General features: G+C 46.9%; 1 protein-coding gene across 1 annotated transcript; it reads right to left on the reverse strand.

Annotated features, from left to right (window-relative positions):
* Positions 1 to 896: 896 nt before the first annotated feature.
* LOC123184223 (uncharacterized) lies at positions 897 to 3,366 on the reverse strand. Its single transcript, XM_044596378.1, has 2 exons — positions 1,970 to 3,366; positions 897 to 1,177 (listed from the first exon to the last, which is right to left on the reverse strand). Exons 1-2 carry the CDS (start codon positions 3,185 to 3,187, stop codon positions 1,124 to 1,126), a joined length of 1,272 nt encoding a protein of 423 aa, XP_044452313.1. The 5' UTR covers positions 3,188 to 3,366; the 3' UTR covers positions 897 to 1,123.
* Between the last annotated feature and the right edge of the window lie 12,864 nt (positions 3,367 to 16,230).

Below are 16,230 nucleotides of genomic sequence, written 5' to 3' on the forward strand. Positions count from 1 at the left end.
CCTCCTTCGACCGGCCTCACCGGCATTCGGAGAGATGGAGATAGATCGGTTCCCCCCTCCTTCGACCGGCCTCACTAGCATCCGAAGAGATGGAGATACATCGGTCCCCCCTCCTTTGACCTGCCTCACCCGCATTGGGAGGGATGGAGATAGATCGGTCCCCCCCTCCTTCGACCGGCCTCACCGGCATTCGGAGAGATGGAGACAGATCGGTTCCCCCTCCTTTAACCAGCCTCGCCAACATTGGGAGAGATGGAGATAGATCGGTCCCCACTCCTTTGACCGGCCTCACCGGCATTGGGTGGGATAGAGAACGCCATCTATGAGTGGAGTTCTTAATAATAGTAAGTATTTTATTAAATAGGTTTAGGGTTTTGATAGCCGTCTTCTTCATTGAAAGATTTATCTATTATTTTTACTTTTACGGCCGTCTTCAAAGAAATATTTTTAAGATTTGCTAGTTTCTTTTAGACTTTATTTTGTAATTGCTGTAGTTAGCTCATGTATCTCTGCCATGTACAAATCCCTACTATAAATATATCATGGTATTGATTGTCAAAAATATTTTGTTTCATCAAGACAGATTTTCCTTTTAGAGAAGGCACGCTCAACGACCAACAACAAATTACAACTATGCTGGTTCGTTTCTTCTTTCTTTGATTGCATGCTACAAGTCTGTCGAAGCTCGAAAATGAACAAGGGACACATGCACGGGGCGGCCTTACAACAGCTTACAAATTAAGTGCCTTTAAAATCCAGAATGTATATTCTTTTTCTGTCGAAATACCAGTCAAATTATGGGCAAGCAAACAGCAGAGAAAGGAGGCACCAATTAGTTCCAAACATCTAAAATTGCTTTTAAATCAACCAGACTTATAGCAAACCAGCAGGATTCATGCAGGAAAATCACAATGATGCATGTAGCCAGAATCAGCAGTCACAAAAATAAACAAGCCATTACCAGTTACAAATCCAAAACAAGCCACTCAGTAGACATAAAGCCATGAGTGAAAACACATACTACCCACCATTCAGTTTATAACTACTAACATCAGATAATGATAACAGTAAATGTCTCCAGTGGACTTTAAGTACCAGTTCCACATGTTATGTTGCCAACATCTCAAATCTTCAACGTCTTTCCACTCGCACTGAACTCTCTTGCTTCTATCTCTCTCTGGCCAAAAAAAACAGAGATGTCTGTCAAAAACAATACTTTTAACATGACCGTATGTCAGGTTACCTAAAAATAAGTTTAAAAAGGAACAAGTGCAAGGTTGAGTACATATGCAGTGATATTAATTAATTGGGCAAAACCAATAAAATGTCTAGGGTCAGTCCAGGATGCTGTGAATTAAAATTGTTGAAGCAGCTATATTTGTCAAAGGTGCATTTTGGTATTTTTGACATCTTCAATTCAGACACTTCGCAGTGTTCAGCTCTGGTTTGAAATTATGCTTCATCTGCTATGTTCATTTTTTAATGCACTTGACTCGTGCAATTCCAAGTTCAGAAACAAACTACAGGTACGCTGTTATATTCACCGAATGCCCAGGTCATCAAATCTTAAAGTGGAGAGGTGAAGCTAATGATAACACTATCTCTATCAAGTAAAAAAGGAAGAAGAAAAAACAGGATTGAAACATGCAAAGGAGTGTCATCATGATGTGCAAGTCCTAATATGACAAGGGGGCAGAGTAATTTTGTAGTAAAAAAGAATGATTTCAGAATCATGACTGCGGATGAGCATCAATATCAGGCATCTACTCTTAAACCTGGTGAGGTGGCCAAATATCCTTTTCAATTAGCAAGTATGAAGCAAAGTGGATGTGATAAACAAGCATTAGAATGTTAATCATTTTAAAACCTAGGCATAATTACAGGAATGAAAGCATGTTCAGTGATGGCGAATATAAATAAAATGACAGTAGTATGCAAATGAAACTATGCTTAGTGGTGGTGGTAGTACCGGTCGATCCTGTAAATGCTGTCGGTACGCACTGAACTCGCTGGCAAAGAGTTGGTAACAAATACGCCTTGTAGGCTGTGGAGAGATCTGGACCTCGTTATTCTTCATGTCAACACGAAGCAAATACTGGCCTTTATGCTCTAGTCGACAGTCCACGATGCTTTCATCATTCACGACCAAGTAGACAAGCCCGTCTTGATGGATGCTCAGGACAGGAAGAGACGGAATAAGCTGTCTCAAAACAGTAGACTGATAGTTGACGTTTGCCCAGATTTTATCAACATTGTACTTGGAGGTTTTGATCCAGTCTGAGTGATCAGTCAACAGAGTCCAGACCGAGAGTTCCAATCCAGATTCATCCAAGGAGACAAGCTTGATGTGGTCACAAACACAGGCCATGGAACGGAACTCCTCTGGGCGGGTGCAGAACTTGTTGATAAAGCTGTACGTGATAAAGTTGGACTCCTCTAAGTTCCAATCCAGGGCTGGACAGTCTCGTGGCAGCTTGATAAAGCTGAACTTGTTGTCGCGGTCTTGGTTGAGATCACAGAGGAACATGCCTTTGAGCAGATCCACCCAGCAAAGGGTAGAACCCCGGTAAGAGAAGCACGAGTCAACGGTGAATCTGCCGGAAGGAAGGGGATGGCTCCCGGGTAACGAGACCCATTTGGGTTCTGGGGCGGACGACTTCCACAGCCAGACCCCAACCTGGGAGGATCCTTTCTTGATGAGCTCGGCAAGAAGGTAGCCCTCCCCCTCCCCATGGGGGTCGCACATGATGACGGCCGACTGGTGCCCCATGACTCCACGCAAGTCGTCCGAGGGAAGAGGGGGGATGACGGAGAGGGAGTCCTTGCTGGCGTCGTAGATGAGATAGCCTCCCAGCAAACCGGAGCCAGGGCGGTACCCTCCGGCATAAAGGGCGACCAGGTTCTTGTCCGTGCTGGAGATGCGGGCCGAGTCCAGGTCCATGCATGGCGGCGGGAGCGGTTGGGATTGCGGCGGCACCAGTATGTGGAGGAAGGAGAGCTCCGGCGGATTGTCGACGACTGCGCGGGCCTTGAAGGTCCGCAGGTACCTGATGACATCCTCCCTCATCGCTTTGCGGGTTGGCATCCTTCCTTCCCAGATCCCCCACCGGAACTGTCCGCCGGATAGCGCCTCGTCTTGGGGGGTGAAATCAATCTCGCGGTCGAGCAGAACCATGGAAGAGCCCATAGCGGCTAGCTAGCTACCTAGGGATTAGGGTTAGATTAGGGTTACGTGGAGCGATTTGGGGATCGATGGTGGCGGCTCGATCGGCCAGGGTTAGAACAACTCTTTCCTGCAAAAACTTGTTCTGTAAAATCAAATCCGTTACGGCAAACCAAGTTGTAGACTGACTTGGAAACAGTTAAAGGTGCTGGTCCAAATTTTGTGATGTGGGTTTGCCGTATTTGTTTCACCCGATGTCATGCGGTACCGCAAGTCTGTTTTAGGGAAATAGGCAAAATCATGATTTCAAACAACAGTCTTGCTAAGTCTCAGTTGATTAAGACTTAACAAAGTCTCAGTCGATACTATATCCGTGAGATCTTACATTGAGATGAGATTCGTGCAAATTTTTCTTTTTAGTTTTTTCATTTTCGCTCTTGCATGTTATGTCACTTGACTAATACTTAGTTAAATCATAGTCGACTGAGACCTAGCCACACCCTTCGATATAATCTTAAAAGAACAACAATATAAATCAAACATAATAATGTTTTAGCATCATACAACACAACAACAATTACAGAAAAAAATATTCAGATCCAAATAATTATTACAATAACAAATGGTCCGGAATTAAAAGAATTGTTCAAATCACACATGAATACAAAAAAAATCAAATGACTAAAATGAGAGTTTATCTTCCAAAAAGTTGTCACTAGTGCTCAATGAGATCATCCCAAAGCTGGCTGTGTGTCACATTGTCCTAGATCTTTCTATAGGTCGCAATAAATACAATGATCTCATATGGGTCCCTATCATGCTTGACACGGCTACAAATATAGTAAAACTATAAGTTTAAATCTCATCCTTGATGATTATGTTGTGAAAAATTACACATGCAGTCAAAATATCTGAGAGGAATTTCTTATCCCAGTAGCGAGCGGGGCCTTGAACAATGGCAAACCGAGCTTGCAACACACCAAATGTCCTCTCAATCTCCTTTCAGCAAGCTTATTGAGCTTTGGCAAAAATAGTGTGTTTATTAGTTTCTGGCTTACTGATGGTGTGATGCCCGGATAATCAAGCTACATTAACCTCTGCTAATGATGCCACGTCACCACTCTTACTGTTGTAAACCTCGCGATGATTCAATCCCGTTCGAATTCAAAATTCAAAATCAAGTCAAATGGTAAAGTTTTCAAACATTAAAATTAAAATGTTCTAGAGGTGGCAAATAATGCATAGGTAATTATGGTGGAGGATCACATTTTTATAAAATAATTAAAAGCACTAAACTAAATAAAACAGTGGCTTAAACAAATAATTAAATGCATTTTATAAATGTTAAAACATTAAACTATTTTATTAGGTATGAGAAATTAATGTGGCAATAGAGTTTTTATATATACTAATTTAGGGGCTAGTGGTATATTTTATAAAACTAAAAATAAAGTAAAAGTAATATGAAAATAGGAACTATAAATAAAATAAATAAAATGAAAACAGAAAGGTAAATAAAAAAACAAGAAAAGAAAATAGAACCCCCTTCCCCAGTGGGCTTCGTGGCCCAGCCGGCCAACCTGGCCGGCAGTCAGGCCGGCCCATTCCCTGCACCCCTCCCTGACCTATATGGCCCAACCCCTCACGCACCCATTAGCGCCCCCCCCCCCAAACCCTAACGGCCATACCCACTCACCCCACTCCCTCCCCGATTCCCCCTGGATCGGGATCGACCCCTCCAATCTCCCCTCACGCCTCGCTCCTCTCGCTCCCTCCCGATCCGGATCGGGGCGCAACGGCGCCCCCTCGCCGCCGCTCCGCTAAGGCCGCCGCCCCTCCCGGACTCCTCCGCGCCCCTCCTCTCACCTCCCTTGACTGGATCGGGGCAGCGCCCCGCTGCCCACCTCGGTGGGCGCCTCCCGTCCCCGCCACCAGGCTGGCGCCCCTCGCCGAGTCCACCTCATCGCCGGACCATGCCGGCAGGGTCCCGCCGGCGCGCACCGAACCCGGCCGCAGCCGCTCCCGGCGAGTCGCCCCGCTCCGACGCCCTCCAACGCCGGCAGGCCGCCGGCCACGACCACCACGACCCGTTCCGGCCTCCCCAAGCTCCTCTACTGCTCGATGTGAGCACCTCGCATATCCCCCCCATGATGCCGCTGCTGCTCTTACTTCCTGTTACTGCTGCTCATGCTTAGCTACTGCTGCTCCTGCCGTTGCGTTGCCGTTGTCAATGCGTCGTCCCCTTGTTGTTGGTGCGCCACCGCGCCCCGGCTCCCCTGCCGCCCGCGGGCCTGCTCGTTGCCGGCCCCGCACTTCGTTTCCCCCACGCCGGCCGGCCACTGGCCTCGTCCCGCCACACCCCCTGCGGGCGAGCGCTCGCCCAGGCGCCCGTAGCCCCCTTCCCGTGCGGACTCGGGCGCACGCCCGCATGCCCGTAACCGCTATGGCCCCCTCTGGGCCTATGACACAGGGGCCCCACGCCCCAGAACGTTTATTAAAAAACAAATTAAACGAATTAAGAATTAAAAATAAATAAATAATAATTAAAATAATTAAAACATTAATTGAATTAGTTAATTAATTAATTAACTTCAATAATCTAGATTAGATTAACCTAATCATTTAGTTAAAGCTAACTAACCTTGTTTAATTATTATGAGTCTATGACAAGAGGGACCCACTAGTTAGTTTGACCAGTCAACAGTCAATGCTGACTGGGCTGTTGACTTTGACCGGCCCCAACAGTCAGCCTCTGCTGACTGGGCAATTGACCAAGTCAACTGGGCCTACTGGTCAGCCACACAAGCCCATCTGTGGGTACACTTCTGTGTACCCATAGCAATTTAACATTTAATTTTCGAATTAAAAATAATTTAAAATGATTAAATCCTTTTTAAATTCATATAAAATAAACCATAGCTCGGATGGAAAAACTTTGTAAATGAAAGTTGCTTAGAACGACGATACGAATCCGGATACGCAACCCGTTCGTCCTCCACACACCCCTAACATATCAAACTCGCAACTTTCCCCCTCCGGCTCCTCTGCCCGAAAACGCGAAACACCGGGAATGCTTTTCCGGATATTTTCCCCCTTCACCGGTACCACCTCGTACTGCGTTAGGGCACACCTAGCATCATGTTTTGTCACGTCATGCATCATTATGCATCTGTTTGCATTATATTTATTGTTTCTTCCCCCTCTTCTCTCGCTAGACACCGAGACCGACGCCGCTGCTATCCAGTACGACTACGGTGTTGACGACCCCTCTCTCTTGCCAGAGCAACCAGGCAAGCCCCCCCCCCCTTGATCACCAGATATCGCCTACTCTCCTCTATACTGCTTGCATTAGAGTAGTATACCATGTTACTGCTTTCCGTTATTCCTATCCTGATGCATAGCCTGTCCTTGCTACTACTGTTGTTACCATTACCTGCTATCCTACTGCTTAGTATAGGATGCTAGTGTTCCATCAGTAGCCCTACACTCTTGTCCGTCTGCCATGCTATACTACTGGGCCGTGATTACTTCGGGAGGTGATCACGGGCATATACAATATACTTTACACAGTTACCTTACATGTGATACTGTTCGGAGATGGGGGCTGAAGGGGCAGGTGGCTCCATCCAGGTAGTGGTGGGCCTGGGTTCCCGACGGCCCCCGACTGTTACTTTGAGGCGGAGCGACAGGGCAGGTTGAGACCACCTAGGAGAGAGGTGGGCCTGGCCCTGGTCGGCGTTCACAGATACTTAACACGTTTAACGAGATCTTGGTATTTGAACTGAGTCTGGCTACTGGCCTATATGCACTAACCATCTACGCGGGGACAGTTATGGGCACTCGACGTCGTGGTATCAGCCGAAGCCTTCGTGACGTCAGCGATTGAGTGGCGCGCGCCAGATTGGACCGTAAGCCTGCTCTTGTATTAAGGGGGCTAGTTCTGCTTCCGGCCGCGTTCGCAACATGCAGGTGTGCAAAGGCGATGGGCCCAGACCCCTGCGCCATAGGATTTATACCAGCGTGCTGACCTCTCTGTTGTGCCTAGGTAGGGCTGCAACGTGTTGATCTTCCGAGGCCGGGCATGACCCAGGAAAGTGTGTCCGGCCAAATGGGATCGAGCGTGTTGGGTTATGTGGTGCACCCCTGCAGGGAAGTTAATCTATTCGAATAGCCGTGATCTTCGGTAACAGGACGACTTGGAGTTGTACCTTGACCTTATGACAACTAGAACCGGATACTTAATAAAACACACCCTTCCTAGTGCCAGATACAACCGGTGATCGCTCTCTCACAGGGCGACGAGGGGAGGATCATCGGTTAGGGTTATGCTATGCGATGCTACTTGGAGGACTTCAGTCTACTCTCTTCTACATGTTGCAAGATGGAGGTGGCCAGAAGCGTAGTCTTCGACAGGATTAGCTATCCCCCTCTTATTCTGGCTTTCTGCAGTTCAGTCCACCGATATGGCCCTTTACACATTTACCCATGCATATGTAGTGTAGCTCCTTGCTTGCGAGTACTTTGGATGAGTACTCACGGTTGCTTTCTCCCTCTTTTCCCCCTATCCCTTCTACCTGGTTGTCGCAACCAGATGTTGGAGCCCAGGATCCAGACGCCACCGTCGACGACGACTACTACTACTCGGGAGGTGCCTACTACTACGTGCTGCCCGCTGACGACGACCAGGAGTAGTTAGGAGGATCCCAGGCAGGAGGCCTGCGCCTCTTTCGATCTGTATCCCAGTTTGTGCTAGCCTTCTTAAGGCAAACTTGTTTAACTTATGTCTGTACTCAGATATTGTTGCTTCCGCTGACTCGTCTATGATCGAGCTCTTGTATTCGAGCCCTCGAGGCCCCTGGCTTGTAATATGATGCTTGTATGACTTATTTTATTTGTAGAGTTGTGTTGTGATATCTTCCTGTGAGTCCCTGATCTTGATCGTACACGTTTGCGTGTATGATTAGTGTACGATTAAATCAGGGGCGTCACAAGTTGGTATCAGAGCCGACTGCCTGTAGGAATCCCCCTTCCACACTCCTTGGCCGAAGTCGAGTCTAGTCATTGAAAAACTTATACTAACATGGCTGTGTGCCTTACGGGCCCACGTCGCCATCTGGGTGGTATTAGGATCTTTTACTGCTTGTCTATACTCTGGGACTCTGATCTCTCTTCTATTCGGGTTAAATGAATTTTGCTAAATCTAACATTAGGATCTTGTTATCACTTTCACCCGGAGAGCCCCTTATTACTGATGATCGACTGCTTCAATAGAAGATTCTGACAATACTCTCCGATATTTTCGTGAGACCTTGTGCCTGTTGATTTTGCAATTCCCTACCACCGAAAAATCCCTATGGATAAATACTTACACCTGTCGTTCTTACTTTTATTCCTAGTTGGTCTTGTTATTACAAGATACCCCGAAATACTCGTCGTTGTTTCGATAATCCTTTGAGCTTACTGCCTTGCTGTTCTTTGTCACCCGAATACCCCTACGGATAATTCTCGCACTTATCGAGTATCCGCTCATCCCCCAGTTGTTCATGTGTTTCACGAAGGTCTTCGAAATACTATTCGATCCTCCAAAAATCCTTAGTAGCTTATTGCTCTGCAATACTTGCCTTCTTGCATTATGGATGCTTTCTATATGTCTGGCAATATTCGCTAGTATCCTTAGGCATCGTCTTTTTGATCCTATTGATTCAACATGAGTGCGAATGCACGCAATCATCAGTTGATCCTTTTAAATTATCTTTCCGGCTTAGACATCATTTTAAACATGAGCTGGTTCTCGACCAATCAGATTGCCATCGATTGTACCCCTAAGCATACGCAACTTATCCATCCTTAATCAGAGTGTTTGCTTCTGATCCCTTGATTGGAAATCATAAATCTTTTGCATTTGAGCTTTGAATTAGTCAGTTGTTTCTATAGTCTGATCTCCTTGCATTGTCTCTTCCTCTAGTTGAGTACCGATGCTCGCATCAGACCCCTGGTGGACCACCAGATCCTTTGTTGGATTTTATCCGACAGCATCCTTCATATTCTATAAGCTGGTGAGTCTTTCCTCAGATACATAATGCTTTTGGTAAATTGTATCCTCTGTTTTCTCAACCATGCTCTGTTTTCGAGCTTGTGATATTTACTCTTGAAACTTGTGTTATATGTTTCTAAGAAGCCCCTATTGGTTGAACATATGCCTTCTCTAAACTGTGTGAACTCGAATTTTCACGAGTCACACACTTCTGGTATTTTGCCAGATAAAATTTCAACACTACAACTTCCTCGAATGTGAGAAGTGAATGAAAGGTTATGCATAAAAGAAGTGTGCGTGAGTCGACCTTGAACTTTGTGTTCATGCCCATAGACACGATGTAGATCCTATCATAGAAGTTTCTTGCAATATTAACTATTTCCTTGATATGACATCATCTGGTATCTATGTATTGATCATTTGCAATCATGATCCCGACCACATTTTCTCCTTGATTCCATTTCTCAGACAAGTTAAAGCACTTGTCTTTTGTAGATCGATACATCTCTGCAACCTCTATTTTTGATCTTCCTCGAGTATTAACCTCTGGTATCTCGAGTACTGTGTTACTTCCTGCGAGTCTTCATCTAGTATTGTTCCTCACCGATCTCGGATCCCCCCAGGTTCTGAGTTATTAGTCACTCGAGAACACCGATAAGTGAATCGATTCCGCACTCTGATTCATTAACTCTAAGTAATTCTTGTTGCTTACGAGTTTAATAATCCTTCAAGTCATTCCTAGCCTGATCGGCTATATCATTATCGTGCTAAATTTTAACTGTGCTACCTGGTCCTTAATGCCGGAGCAAAACTTTCGAGATGAGCTAAGCTTACGTCGATCTTCCTCGTCATATCAGTTCACCTTGAACAACAAGCTTGATTTAAAGTTTGTGTCCTACCCATGGTTCCAATGACCTTCCGCTTCATCATTTCTTTGACTCGATGTCGTTGCTGATTTTTTACATCTTGAAATCTCTCGACAAATGTGTCGTGAACATCATCAACCTTATGAGGTCTTCCTAGATATCTGTCGAATTCTTGATCATAAATAGCATCCTTTGCCCTCGATGATTTGGGTTATCATCGGCAACATTCTTGCTTTCCCTTCAACACCAACTTGTTCCTGTTTTGTGTTGCACCTCTTTTTCTCATCCCGGGTCTGAGGTATCCTGACACCAATCAGATCTGAATCTAGGTCAGATATGATGGTTGGAACATATTTTCAAGAGTTACAACAATGGTCCTTATGTGACCTAGTAAGGTGATGTCATGCCTAGCACACGTGGCCGGAGGCCCAATTGTTATAGTTTCCCTTTTCAGCCAGGCTATCCTTTCTTCCATGAGGAATTGTAAGACTTATTCTATAAGTTCTTCCTGATGGACCCTTTTTGTTTCCAAAGTATGAACTTGCTTGGAGACCATGCAATGCTATCTCGAAGCATGTTTGTGGTACTCCGATTTTCAACAAGGACATTTGAAGCCAATGCTAAATGTTTCCTGCTAAATTATCCAAACACCGCTGTATGGGTAATGTCATGAAATTTCTCTCCCCTACCCAAAGAGTTTTTCTATGTTATATCCTATCATGGATATCATGCTCTGCTTGTCCTTGGGAAGGATATACCCCTGAAAGATGTGTTTAAACACATTTTTCCTTTCCATTGTTCTGTTTAACCTGAGGATCACATTTTCCTTTCCATTGGTTTGTTTAACCTTTCTTGTGATCTATATGATCTAAACAGTAAGATTCTTCTGCTCATGTAAACACATCGGTGTACAATTCTGTCAGCAAGACCCTGTTACTATTGTTTATGACATTCCGGTAGCCACCGATGGATGAGAACTTTGCCTATTGGTCCGCCTCGTTCAACGAGCAGGAAAATGGTTCTCTTCGTCCCTCGCCCTTGGTACCGACGCTGTTGCCAACACCACTGGCAGGCTACCCTCTGACATGCCTTATCTACATGATCGTGCAAGGCATCACCGCCCTTCCTACTTTTACCCCACATGGTGGGCCCATAACCCACAGTTCCACAGGATCGAAACCTGACTCTCCTGTACACCCTGTTGTCAAACTTATTCCCCATGCTTGACTTCGTATGTAATTCACGGGCCACCTGCCTAGTGATCTATTCTGGTATCAGGCGCAATACTTATTCCCATTGCTCTGAACCCCTTTCACATTTCGTATCAGGCAACAAATGATTGCCTATCCACTTGAAAACTTCTTATTGCACCTTCGTACCTTGCTCTCGATATTTTCTTCAGTTTCAACTCGAGAGTTACTTTCTACCACCTTCCTCGATGTTATCGACCAGGTAGTCAACCTTGTAGAGGTCTGCTCTCTCGGAATAACCACCCTTTATTCTTTCGTGAGAACGATGGAGATCCTGAAGAAAGGATGACAACTTCATAATGATGACCTGAAGCGGTGGAACGAAGACATAAACGTAACGGATCGACCCCTTCGAGAAGAGCAACCAAGACCGACGACACCCGTTAAAATTTCGTAACCAAAAATTTCCCCCTTACACCACCTCTTAAATCTCGGGACGAGATTTCTTGTAGTGGAGGAGAAATGTGACGCCCGGATAATCAAGCTACAGTAACCTCTGCTAATGATGCCACGTCACCACTCTTACTGTTGTAAACCTCGTGATGATTCAATCCCGTTCGAATTCAAAATTCAAAATCAAGTCAAATAGTAAAGTTTTCAAACATTAAAATTAAAATGTTCTAGAGGTGGCAAATAATGCATAGGTAATTATGGTGGAGGATCACATTTTTATAAAATAATTAAAAGCACTAAACTAAATAAAACAGTGGCTTACACAAATAATTAAATGCATTTTATAAATGTTAAAACATTAAACTATTTTATTAGGTATGAGAAATTAATGTGGCAATAGAGTTTTTATATATACTAATTTAGGGGCTAGTGGTATATTTTATAAAACTAAAAATAAAGTAAAAGTAATATGAAAATAGGAACTATAAATAAAATAAATAAAATGAAAACAGAAAGGTAAATAAAAAAACAAGAAAAGAAAATAGAACCCCCTTCCCCAGTGGGCTTCGTGGCCCAGCCGGCCAACCTGGCCACCAGTCAGGCCGGCCCATTCCCTGCACCCCTCCCTGACCTATATGGCCCAACCCCTTACGCACCCATTAGCCCCCCCAAAACCCTAACGGCCATACCCACTCACCCCACTCCCTCCCCGATTCCCCCTGGATCGGGATCGACCCCTCCACTCTCCCCTCACGCCTCGCTCCTCTCGCTCCCTCCCGATCTGGATCGGGGCGCAACGGCGCCCCCTCGCCGCCACTCCGCTAAGGCCGCCGCCCCTCCCGAACTCCTCCGCGCCCCTCCTCTCACCTCCCTCGACTGGATCGGGGCAGCGCCCCGCTGCCCACCTCGGCGGGCGCCTCCCGTCCCCGCCACCAGGCTGGCGCCCCTCGCCGAGTCCACCTCATCGCCGGACCATGTCGGCAGGGTCCCGCCGGCGCGCACCGAACCCGGCCGCAGCCGCTCCCAGCGAGTCGCCCCGCTCCGACGCCCTCCAACGCCGGCAGGCCGCCGGCCACGACCACCACGACCCGTTCCGGCCTCCCCAAGCTCCTCTACCGCTCGATGTGAGCACCTTGCATATCCCCCCCCCCTCATGATGCCGCTGCTGCTCTTACTTCCTGTTACTGCTGCTCATGCTTAGCTACTGCTGCTCCTGCCGTTGTGTTGCCGTTGTCGCTGCGTCGTCCCCTTGTTGCTGGTGCGCCACCGCGCCCCGGCTCCCCTGCCGCCCGCGGGCCTGCTCGTTGCCGGCCGCGCACTTCGTTTCCCCCACGCCGGCCGGCCACTGGCCTCGCCCCACCACACCCCCTGCGGGCGAGCGCTCGCCCAGGCGCCCGTAGCCCCCTTCCCGTGTGGACTCGGGCGCACGCCCGCATGCCCGTAACCGCTATGGCCCCCTCTGGGCCTATGACACAGGGGCCCCACGCCCCAGACCGTTTATTAAAAAAACGAATTAAACGAATTAAGAATTAAAAATAAATAAATAATAATTAAAATAACTAAAACATTAATTGAATTAGTTAATTAATTAATTAACTTCAATAATCTAGATTAGATTAACCTAATCATTTAGTTAAAGCTAACTAACCTTGTTTAATTATTATGAGTCTATGACAAGAGGGACCCACTAGTTAGTTTGACCAGTCAACAGTCAATGCTGACTGGGCTGTTGACTTTGACCGGCCCCAACAGTCAGCCTCTGTTGACTGGGCAATTGACCAAGTCAACTGGGCCTACTGGTCAGCCACACAAGCCCATCTGTGGGTACACTTCTGTGTACCCATAGCAATTTAACATTTAATTTTCGAATTAAAAATAATTTAAAATGATTAAATCCTTTTTAAATTCATATAAAATAAACCATAGCTCGGATGGAAAAACTTTGTACACGAAAGTTGCTCAGAACGACGATACGAATCCGGATACGCAGCCCGTTCGTCCTCCACACACCCCTAACATATCAAACTCGCAACTTTCCCCCTCCGACTCCTCTGCCCGAAAACGCGAAACACCGGGAATGCTTTTCCGGATATTTTCCCCCTTCACCGGTACCACCTCGTACTGCGTTAGGGCACACCTAGCATCATGTTTTGTCACGTCATGCATCATTATGCATCTGTTTGCATTATATTTATTGTTTCTTCCCCCTCTTCTCTCGCTAGACACCGAGACCGACGCCGCTGCTACCCAGTACGACTACGGTGTTGACGACCCCTCTCTCTTGCCAGAGCAACCAGGCAAGCCCCCCCCCCTTGATCACCAGATATCGCCTACTCTCCTCTATACTGCTTGCATTAGAGTAGTGTAGCATGTTACTGCTTTCCGTTATTCCTATCCTGATGCATAGCCTGTCCTTGCTACTACTGTTGTTACCATTACCTGCTATCCTACTGCTTAGTATAGGATGCTAGTGTTCCATCAGTGGCCCTACACTCTTGTCTGTCTGCCATGCTATACTACTGGGCTGTGATTACTTCGAGAGGTGATCACGGGCATATACAATATACTTTACACAGTTACCTTACCTGTGATACTGTTCGGAGATGGGGGCTGAAGGGGCAGGTGGCTCCATCTAGGTAGTGGTGGGCCTGGGTTCCCGACGGCCCTGACTGTTACTTTGAGGCGGAGCGACAGGGCAGGTTGAGACCACCTAGGAGAGAGGTGGGCCTGGCCCTGGTCGGCGTTCGCAGATACTTAACACGTTTAACGAGATCTTGGTATTTGATCTGAGTCTGGCTACTGGCCTATACGCACTAACCATCTACGCGGGGACAGTTATGGGCACTCGACGTCATGGTATCAGCCGAAGCCTTCATGACGTCAGCGACTGAGTGGCGCGCGCCGGATTGGACCGTAAGCCTGCTCTTGTATTAAGGGGGCTAGTTCTGCTTCCGGCCGCGTTCGCAACATGCAGGTGTGCAAAGGGCGATGGGCCCAGACCCCTGCGCCATAGGATTTATACCGGCGTGCTGACCTCTCTGTTGTGCCTAGGTAGGGCTGCAACGTGTTGATCTTCCGAGGCCGGGCATGACCCAGGAAAGTGTGTCCGACCAAATGGGATCGAGCGTGTTGGGTTATGTGGTGCACCCCTGCAGGGAAGTTAATCTATTCGAATAGCCGTGATCTTCGGTAACAGGACGACTTGGAGTTGTACCTTGACCTTATGACAACTAGAACCGGATACTTAATAAAACACACCCTTCCTAGTGCCAGATACAACCGGTGATTGCTCTCTCACAGGGCGACGAGGGGAGGATCATCGGTTAGGGTTATGCTATGCGATGCTACTTGGAGGACTTCAGTCTACTCTCTTCTACATGTTGCAAGATGGAGGTGGCCAGAAGCGTAGTCTTCGACAGGATTAGCTATCCCCCTCTTATTCTGGCTTTCTGCAGTTCAGTCCACCGATATGGCCCTTTACACATTTACCCATGCATATGTAGTGTAGCTCCTTGCTTGCGAGTACTTTGGATGAGTACTCACAGTTGCTTTCTCCCTCTTTTCCCCCTATCCCTTCTACCTGGTTGTCGCAACCAGATGTTGGAGCCCAGGATCCAGACGCCACCGTCGACGGCGACTACTACTACTCGGGAGGTGCCTACTACTACGTGCTGCCCGCTGACGACGACCAGGAGTAGTTAGGAGGATCCCAGGCAGGAGGCCTGCGCCTCTTTCGATCTGTATACCAGTTTGTGCTAGCCTTCTTGAGGCAAACTTGTTTAACTTATGTCTGTACTCAGATATTGTTGCTTCCACTGACTCGTCTATGATCGAGCTCTTGTATTCGAGCCCTCGAGGCCCTTGGCTTGTAATATGATGCTTGTATGACTTATTTTATTTGTAGAGTTGTGTTGTGATATCTTCCCGTGAGTCCCTGATCTTGATCGTACACGTTGGCGTGTATGATTAGTGTATGATTAAATCGGGGGCGTCACAGATGGTCTTCACAAATGCTGCCCACGAAAGGATAGATACCGTCGGCGAGATAATACCTCTAGGGAAACACAGTAGTCAAGAACCACTGTGAAGATGTACAAGGTTTGATCTGAGCATTAAACTCATAGCATCGGAAGGAGAGTCGGTGAATATCATTGGTGCAGATCCCCGCATTTAGGAATTTACAACCTCCTAATAGTGAGGATTTTCTCCCTCGGACAGTCCTTTGGACAACCCCTTAGATAGTCCCTTGAACAGAAGATCGAACATATTATCTCTCTACCGGGTTGCACGCATACGGTGTCACATATCCAGTGGCGCTTCGCCGTCCAGAACTAATCGCTAACGGAGAACAGGCAGTCTTCCAACGCTACAAAACTATTTCGTGCAGTAGCTAGAGAGGGAGAGGAGGCAGATCATTGCATACCAGTTGATGAGAGTTCAAAGGCTCAAGTTGAAGTGAGTTTGGAGAGCTCCTATCCTCCTCTATTTCTAGAGAAAGAGGAGGTGGAGGAGGCAAGAAAATGG

The sequence above is a fragment of the Triticum aestivum genome, chromosome 2A (assembly GCF_018294505.1).
Source record: "Triticum aestivum cultivar Chinese Spring chromosome 2A, IWGSC CS RefSeq v2.1, whole genome shotgun sequence".
Lineage (NCBI taxonomy): Eukaryota > Viridiplantae > Streptophyta > Magnoliopsida > Poales > Poaceae > Triticum > Triticum aestivum.

Excerpts from the sequence above, each read along its gene's own strand:
- LOC123184223 (XM_044596378.1), bottom strand. The coding sequence starts at position 3,187 with ATGGGCTCTTCCATGGTTCTGCTCGACCGCGAGATTGATTTCACCCCC. Across the intron at positions 1,178-1,969 it reads AGCATTTACAGGATCGACCG|AGAGAGATAGAAGCAAGAGA; the intron begins GTACTACCACCA and ends TTTTTTGGCCAG.